The sequence below is a fragment of the Haplochromis burtoni genome, unplaced genomic scaffold (genome assembly GCF_018398535.1).
Source record: "Haplochromis burtoni strain Fernald_Lab_line unplaced genomic scaffold, NCSU_Asbu1 Contig_379, whole genome shotgun sequence".
Lineage (NCBI taxonomy): Eukaryota > Metazoa > Chordata > Actinopteri > Cichliformes > Cichlidae > Haplochromis > Haplochromis burtoni.
The window spans coordinates 264,390-273,979 of record NW_024582740.1 but is presented as its reverse complement, the minus strand read 5'-3'; the positions used below and the strand labels follow the sequence as shown (position 1 = coordinate 273,979).

Here is a 9,590-nt window from a genome sequence, read left to right as displayed (position 1 = left end):
TAGATAGATAGATAGATAGATAGATAGATAGATAGATAGATAGATAGATAGATAGATAGATAGATAGATAGATAGATAGATAGATAGATAGTCATCTGGCCATTGACAAATTTAAAACGCTTTAGGGAACAGATAATAAATAGCCCTGGAGTATGGGGCTCACGGTCTAGTAAACCCCAGGGGGGCTGCAGGGTGACCTGTCTGCACAGGTGACCGACAGAAGAAACTGCAGGCGGAAGAGAAGGAGTGGGAGGAGGCGGAAGGCTGGACTTGTGTCAGGGCAACACTTTCTTGTTACCACTCAGGTTATCCGTGCTGGCAGCGCTTCATTCCTTCCTCTTTTTTCTTTTCCTGCTTTCTTTTCTCTCAGTTCCTCTGCCTACTTAATAGCATCAAACAGTGGTCTGCAGCTATTCTTTTTATAAAAAAAAAACTTTAGAGCTACCCACATATATTTCTCTAGCTTCCTTTCTGCCCTACCTAACGCATATAGTATCTACAAGTACAAAAATAAGACGGAAATCGGTCTTTATTTTTGCGAAAACTAAATCAAGTCCACCTCCCACTTCTTCTTCCTTTAAAAAAAAACAGCATACATCATGATACCGATTCTTCTGTCCCTACTTTATTTATTCCTACCTTTTATTCCTTCTTTTGCACCACTCACTTAGCCTATATAAATAAAAAGTGCCTTATCTGTACACAGTAAACGGATTTACCGTCTTCTTTAACAGCACCAACACAAGCAGTGACTTAAGTTAAATACTTTTTCTTTTTAAAAAAATAAATAAATATGAACTCTAGGTCCATCCCTGTTCCAGCTCCTCACCAGATGAAGTCGGTGCAGTGGCTGCAGAAGGTGGGCTGCTTGAAGAAGCGCGCGATGAATTTGTGGTCCTTCACCTCGTGCACGTTCTTCTGCCGGAGAGCTCCCTGGCGCGCGAAGCCCCGCATAGGCTCGCGGGGTCCGTCCTCCCCATCACTGTTGGCCGCCGCCGAGTCTGCCATTCTCCCGGTGTTTTCAAGCAGCTGCCTTAATGGTTGTTGGAAATGAACTACCTCAAGTTGCAGGTGCCAGAAACAGACGCTCTCTGGAGAGGCGGAAAGTCTTTCTTTCGTGGGTTGTTCCGAGAGGAGGTGTTGTCGGCGGTGCTGGGACCAGCTAATGGATAGTTTTCGGTAGTTTTTTTTTTTTCCTTCTCTGATTAAGTTGTCTTGTCCTCCGGTTGAGCAGACGGCTGCCGCTACACTGCCTCCCCTCTGCTTCCTCCTTTTTTCTTCAGAGCGCTCTGACAGCAGAGAGAGCGAGCGAGCGAGAGAGGGAGAGGGACGTCAACTATTAACATTATCTCATTTGCTGTGGCAGCTCCAATAGAAGCAGCGCGCTTTAACTAATCTGAAATACAAATGGTGTTCAATTTAGTTAAGTTCACCTCTGTTTATATAGGCACTTATACTGTAAGATAAAGATCCGACAATAATGCAAAGAAAACACATTTGGCGACAGTGGGAAGGAAAAACTCCCTTTTGAAGGGAAGACGATTCTGTTATAAGGGTGGGCAGTCATGTGCAAAAGACCAAAGACAGGCTGTGGATAATAATAACAACAAGATTTTAATTGCAGATAGTGAGGAAGTGAAGAAGAAACACTAAGAGTGTTTTCACGCCTGCAGTGCTCAGTTTGTTTAAATAAAACTCTGGTTAGTACAGGCATGAACACAGTAATTGGCGTGGACCAAAACAACCCCAGGCTAGCAACTAGCCATGAAATGAATGTAAATTATCTGTGGCCTCTTATAGTCCTGAACATAGAACCTGCTTCCTCTACTTTTGCTGCTCCCGCCACAGACACATCTGGCCAGTGAGTGGATTTTGGTTTACTTGGACCTTACTTGGATTCCTCTGTGTGAAAAAACAAACAAACACAGGGAATAGCTACACGTTTACAAACCCATCAACTGATTTGGATCAGAGTGAATTAACTATAGGTGTAAAAATTCACTTAGTGCATCATGAGACTCCCACACCAACCCAAGCCTATTGCAGCATTAAAATAAAGTTTACTTACATGTATATAGCATGTAAGTATATAGCACTTTTCTAGACCAGAAGCTGTCACAAAGTGCTTTACAAAGGTATTAAAAACCTAGTGAAATAAACACATCTAAATCAAAACAACACAAAACCCTGAAGCATTACACAAATGCCTGTCTGAACAGATGTGTTTGCAGGTGTTTTTTAAAAGGAGAGAGAGAGGTAAGCTGTTCCAAACAAAGTAAGAATCAAGGTTTTAAACTGATATCTAAATCTTTAACAATGGGGTCATGTGAGAGCATTTATGAGTGTGAGTTAGAAGCCTTGCAGCAGCATTCTGGACTGACTGGAGGCGATTCATAGACGCTTTACAGACAAGAAAATAGAGCATGACAATAATCTAAAGGAATCAAGATTTTTGACACAACAGTCCTGATTTTAGCAGTATAACTATGGGAGCATTCAGAGTCAGCTAATCCAGCCACCACTACAAACCTTATTAAAAAGCAAAGTTTTAAGTCTAATCTTAAAAGTAGAGACTGTCTGTCTCCAAAATCCAAACTGGAAAATGAACCACAGAAGAGGGGCCTGAAAGCTGGAGGCTCTGCCCCCCGAAAGAAAATTATAGACCTTCCTCACTGGTACCTACTCGGCTCGGCTTGGTCAGTTTCAAAAATGGCAGTTTGGCTTTCGTGAAGGAGCCGCTCTCGTAGCTCATCGGGTGATGCCACTGACTATCCAATTGGTGGCATGCAGTCTGTTGATGTCACAGTTTCAGATTGACTCAGATCATTTGAAATCCTGGCCGAGTAGGTACTAAAAAAGTACCTGGTACCAGGGACTACCATCTAATGGAAAACCCTAAAAACACAACATCGAGTCAAGCCAACGAAGTAGGTAGTAGTGGAAAAGGGCTATTAGTGAGTGAGGGATATGGATATGGATTAGTCCTCTGACCTAGCTGTAATGTCATACTGTGATACTGACAGTTATTTCCTGGGGGAAAAAACAACTAAAAACACTGTTAATAGTTTAGTATCAATAACTACAGAAACAAAAGGAGAAAACGCCTGATTTGTCAATTAGCCTCACTTCACTGTGTCATCAGAAATGGGAGTTTTCAAAATGTATCCACCCATGAACACATGAAGTCTACTGGCTCTGTTTTCCCCCCAGCGTTTGTTATAGTGTACAGTATGTGGGATTCTCTGAAAATGCCAGATAATGTCACCAAAACAGGATAGACAAATTAAGTGGTCGCCTTAAATTTAAAGTGTGCAGTGGGAAAGTCTCTCAGTTTTTTTCCCCAAAGTAGAGAGATAATAGGCTAGTAAATTATTAATCTGAGAACCTACATAAGCACAAAGTCACAAAATAAGCATTGTGGGTTTTGTCCTCCCATCACTTCAGAGGAAGCTCTCTGCAGCTGGCACAGACAGCAGCAACAAAAACAGTAATCAGCAACCCTCCTAATGTTCCTACATGTCAACAAGTTTTAAAATGCTTAAAATATTGTTAAAAGTAATTTATTAGAGACTGCTTACAATCTTACATCCAGTAAATGGAGCAGTCCCGATAATTGTGATGTTTTACAAAGGCTTAAACAATGTGATGAATGATGTATTTACACTAACCATATCATTAGTTACACTTTTCCACTGGTTGGACCCCCCTTTGCCTTCAATTCTTAGTGGCACAGATTAAACAAGGTGCTGAAACACTCCTCAGAGATTTTGGTTCATATTGACGTGATAGCATCGCACAGTTGCTGCAGTTTTGTCAACTGCACATTCCATGATATGAATCTTCTTTTCCACCACATCCCAGGAATGATCTACTGGAAACCATGGAGGCCATTTGACTACAGTGAACTCATTGTCATGTTTAAGAAATCAGTTTCAGATGCCTTTGTGACATATCCTGCTGGAAGAAGGTCATAAAGAGATGGATATGATCAGCAACAATGCTTAATGTTGCTGTCATATGAATAACTGGTTAGATATTTGCATTAAAAAACTGCTGAACAGATGTACTCTAAAGGGGAATGTGAGTGCATATGTCTTATGGCATACATACAAAAAACACCCCCAAAATTTAAGTAAAAACGAGTTTATTCAAGCGGTGGAAGATGGAAAAGAAAGATTTTAACAGCTTGAACATTCCCTTGTCAAAAGTCATCAAACAAACTACACGGTCAAGGACGTAAAGTTTGAAAAACACAATTTCAAATGTGCAGTGGCCTATTGATTGTACACATGCAGAAATGACACCTTTCCCTTATCTCAGTTCCATTTTAACCTTGAGTTATATTTGGTTCAGGTTATGTAAGGCTAGCATGTGATAAAACTGGGAAAAATGTCATCTCCATCACCAATATCACACACAGCCATCTGTAAACACAAGGAACGATACTCAATATTTGAAACTGAAGTGTTCATTTCCAAAAGGAGATCTGAACATTTGGGGATGAAAAAAAAACACACAGAATCTCTCCTCTTAGAGTTTGAGTTCTGGCATTGAAACCAAGCACAGTTGTTGAGTAGTGACTCATCTTAAGACTTTTGCTTTCAAAGGGATTTTGAAGGATCATCATCTGCGACTGTTGGATGAATTTCATGCTAAAAAGTTTTCCAAGATACAGTCAAGGTATTTTTGGAATGAAACCCATCAATTACATGACTTTCTGAGTCATTTCACCAGCCAGTGTGATGCTTCACAGAAAGAGGCAAGAAACTACAAACCACCTGCATCGCTCAACTGTCGAAGGATGAATTTACATTTACAAAAAGCAAGCACGTTAAACTTCTACATATAACTACATATTCTGCATTTACACACAGCCAAGAAACTGAAGAATCCATAAAGAACTGTTATAGTAGTAGCATTAAGGGCATGGATCTCATTCCAGGACAGGGATCTACCCCAAATAGCCCATGCTGTCCACATCATGCTGCACTCACCTCTTATTCTAACAAGCACACCTAAGTGCCTCATCCCAGCCCATATTTTCCAAAACATCTTTGCTCCAATGGTCTAAAACTCAAATGAGTTCTCCCACACACACATGCACACACATGCAGTCAGCTGGCTAAAATGACCTAGATGTGATTGATTCAGCTGCAGGACAGATAACAGTGTGCAATCCATTCAGGTCTCATCATTTGGAAGATTGCTGTAGATTTAGCTGGCAGCTGAAATGAAGCTTTTCTTTTTTGTTAACCTTTTTGCCCCCCGCCACCAGACTTTCTTAGTCATACACCTTCTGACATTAGAAGCACACCTACCTGCATTTTTGCATAATTGTTCTCCTCAGCAGCTGGCAGACTGTAAAAAATAATGACAGCGTAATTTGCTATGATGCCAGGCATCAAGTGACATGAGCATAACCTGTGAGTAGGTCTAACTGAATTGGTCTATTGTGTCGCATGTGTACACTGGAAGTGATTCACTTTACATGAAAGCCACCGGCCTCTTTCACTTTTATCAATGCAGGATCTTTAATGGGGGCTAGAGAGAGCGAACAGGCAAGCCTGAAATCAGCTGCATTTATGTCTTTCAAGGCAACCAGTTGGCAAAAATCTCCTTGTAATTAAAGGTTGTGACTCAAAACCACACCCAACACTGCCCAACTTTTACGCTGAAGCTGAACAATTTTCCATATTCGGGTTCACATCACACATTTGCAGGTTTTACTTTTGTGTGTGTTTGCAGACAAGTTGCCGTCTCCCATGCAAACTTTGGTGGCAATCTGCTGGTGAATAAAGTAAACATAAAGAGGTTTTTGGTCCATTTCCTGAATGAGTAGTTGCTGTATCACATCCAGTATGGCAGACAACTCTTGAGAAATGTGCGCACAAGGCCCCCCTGAGAAACCTCTACAGCCTGTGTGATAGCATGCAGTTCTCCCACTGAAAACGCTACGGCCCGATCAACAGAATCAACTGGATTTTGTTACCTGGATGATTGAGAATGCATCAAGATGCTAACACGTATTTTAATAACCAGTCAGAGTAAAATACAACCGAGGCCAATGGGAACAAATGTTTTTTTTTTAATTATTATTATTATAATTAATAGTACACTGAAAACAACAACAACAACATAGCATCAGAAACAGAACATCAGCCTTACTTCAATATAAGGATAGATTGTGCAAGAGGTAGCGCACATGACACCCACTCTCTAGCGGTGAGTACACAGGGATATTAGCTGGTCTCCTCTCACATCAGACCAATCTGAAATCACACAGACTTTGTCCTAAGGAGAAGGCAGGTAAAAGCTAACATTTGAGCTAGCATCTATAATGCACATCTGTTAGATTAAGTCCAAGAGGACTCCAGGTTTGCAGTGCCATTGTGAAAATGGTTATGCGGCGCTTGAATGATGGCCAACCTGCTGATAGTGACTCCACTGGACTCCACTGGGTTACATGGTGACTGTGTGCATCCGAAATTGTTGTTGTGACTTATAATTTTATAGCAAATCGTTTTTTGCACACATAAAAAAATAACTTGTCCATACAACATAATTATCTTGTGTGCACATGATAATTATGTTGCTTGCACAAGATAGCAACCACCTGTCAGCCCACCTGCACCTCATCATCCAGTCGAGCCACAGCTATATATCTCTTTGGTGTTCTATTTCTGTGGTAGCAGATGCTTTTCAGCCACTTGGCTCTGGTTTATTGCTGTTTATTTTTGGTGTATATACCGGCTGCTAACTATATATTTCTCTGTGCCTAATGGCTACCCTGCTTGCCTGCCTGGTGGCCTGATCTCCACTGTTTCTCAGTTTTCTTTCTGTGTTCCCTGCTTCTGTAGTTATAAAAACCATAACAGTGTACACAAGATAAACAGTTTGTTCAAAGAGGATTAATAAGATAAGCAAATAAACATGTGTGACTACAGTACTTCCACAGGAACATTGGTTTTTACAGGTATTTGGTAATAAATTAAGTGGTCCACCTCCTAACCACAGGCTGATATTGCTGTCCACAACATCAATTCTGCAAACACATCCTGGAAGATTTTCTTTCTTTCTTTTTGCTTCTTTCAACTAACACAGATTTTTTTTTACAGTATGTCTAAACTGTTAAATCTCAGCACTCACGACTTTTACAGTGTCCTCCAGGAATATTATGATTAGACGGCATAAGGTAAAGGTGTTAATAACTACACTATATTGCCAAATATATCTGCTCGTCTGCCATCATAATACTTTGAGTGACATCTCATTCTAAACTAAATAGGATTTAATATGATATCAGCCCACCCTTTGCAGCTATAAGAGCTTCAACTTTTCTGGAGAGGCTTTCCACAAGTTTAGGAATGTTTATGGGAATTTTGACCATTCTTCCAGATATGCATTTGTGAGGACAAGAAGCCCTGGCCTCGCAGTCTCCAATCTAATTCATCCCAAAGTTGTTCTGTCAAACTGTTCCACATCAAACTCGCTCATCCATGTCTTTATGGACCTTGATTTGTGCACCGGTTACAGTCATGTTAGAGCAGGAAGGGGCCAACCCCAAACTGTTCCCACAAAGTTGGGACTATGAAATTGTCCAAAATGTCTTGGTATGCTGAAGCATTAAGAGTTCTTTCACTGGAACTAAGGAGCTGAGTTAAAGTCATTTTGTTTTAATACCACTGTGGAATATTGGAATATTTAGTAGCAAGGACTGTACTTGTTGCACAGGTGAAATCCTATCATGGTACCATGTTGGAATGTGTGTAGAAGCAGTCTGCATGCCTAGGTGCATGATTGTATACACCTGTGGTCATGGAAGTGATTGGAACACCTGAATTAAATGATCTGAATGTGGGAGTTGATACTTTTCGGTGTACCTAATATAGTCTACCTTAGTCATTTTTTTCAAGCTTTTTTAAACTTTATTAAGAAGCATTTTGAAACTATTGGCAACAGCTGATTGGAATCCAAGTAGATTTTTGTTGAAGGAACAAAGATGCCGATCAGAAGTAAATTTTCACTGAGATTTCTGTTTGTTTCACCCTTTTTTTTATATTCCTTTGTCCTTCCTTGATATCAACATTCAATATTCCAAACCATATCTCCCATCTTTTACTTCTCTGCTGATTTCCATCTCTATGTTCAACATACTACTTTTCTGTCTCAGCTCTCCGTCTTCGGCCCTTTGTCTCCAATTCCATGGCCCGTTTTTTTCCATCTTTTTCCTCCACAAAGGGAGGGAGTTGTTATATAAACCTGTTGTTTTTCCTCATCATCTCCTGACAACAGTGCAGAACGCTCTCTGATGCAGTTCCCACAAATGCAGAAGCTCACGCATTAACTATGCTGCTGCAGACGCACTGCTGCACTGAGTTTTGATCACTTGTATCCAGTCGGTTCTTTTTGATTTCCCCTCGCACCTTCATGTATTGCAAACAACCTTATACTTTCATCTTTGCATTATCTGCTCTGGTTGTCATTATCACATACGCACACGCTTACGCAAATGGTCAGCCATTAGCACAAGTACAACACTTTGAAGCTATAACCCTTACATGCATATAAACACATTTTGTCTATCTACTCCCACACACTCTTTGTGGCCTATACCAGCCAGTCTGCGGAGCGAATAAGTCCTGCTGTATTAGGCATCCCACACACACACACACACACACACACACACAAACACATAAACACACAAACAAACACACACACACACACACACACACACACACACACACACATAAATGCAGGTATGTTTAGATTAAGGTAAGTATATAGTGAACCCACTCTTACAGGCACAATTACCTCCCTTATGCAACTTGGTTGTCTCTGATGACATACCAAGTTCTTCTTTTCCTTTATGTCTCACTCTCATCTCCACCTCTCATCTAGTCTCTGTCACACTCTCTTTTTCTGCACCCCTCAACCTCCCCCTCTCATTTTAAGGGTGGTTAATACAGCTCAAACATCATTGATCCGAAACCACAGCGAGCACATTCTTCTGCTTTCACACTAGATTTGCATATCTGCACTTCTCTCTCTCTCTTTCTCTGTCTCTCCTTGGCTGTGTGCACGCCTGTGTGTCTGCTTGTGGTTAAATGAATGTGTCTATTGCGTACAAGCGTACTCTGCTTAAAACCCTTTGTTGAATCTGCATGGGTGTACAGCTGTTGTGTTCCCGTTTGACACCTCCAGCAGATCTGGCAGCTTCGGGGCGATCTATGTAAATGACGTCTGCAGTGTTATTGACTTTTTAGTGCGTGTGTGTGTATTTACTGTAAGATAATAGTTATATAAGAAACAAGCTTTTTGTTTTGGGTCGCTAAAACAGTCGTATTTATGCAAATATACATTTTCAGGAACAGTTACTGAACTTGAGGTCAATCACATGTCATATTCTGAATATTTTCTCTCTGATGATTTTATTTATTTATTTTTAATACTGGCATTCATTGTGGTCAGGAAACAGCAAGCCCCGAATTCAAATCACTCAACTGGGCTCTTCAGCTTTGATGCAAAATTGATCTCATTAATGGTTTTAGATTCAGTGTAATGATTTGATAAATTATGCTTCGCAGTAAGCT

The 9,590-nt window shown here is 40.6% G+C and overlaps 1 protein-coding gene across 2 annotated transcripts in view; it reads right to left on the bottom strand.

The window, feature by feature from the left end:
- prkcbb (protein kinase C, beta b) overlaps positions 1-1,305 on the bottom strand; it is a 103,241-nt gene extending 101,936 nt beyond the window's left edge. The window contains exon 1 of one of the 2 annotated variants that reach the window (XM_005943606.3): positions 830-1,305. In XM_005943606.3, the coding sequence (XP_005943668.1) occupies positions 830-1,008 (179 nt within the window). In that variant the 5' untranslated portion in view covers positions 1,009-1,305. The remainder of the gene's footprint in view (positions 1-829) is intronic. The other variant, XM_014340507.2, reaches the window with a different exon arrangement.
- Positions 1,306-9,590: the final 8,285 nt, after the last annotated feature.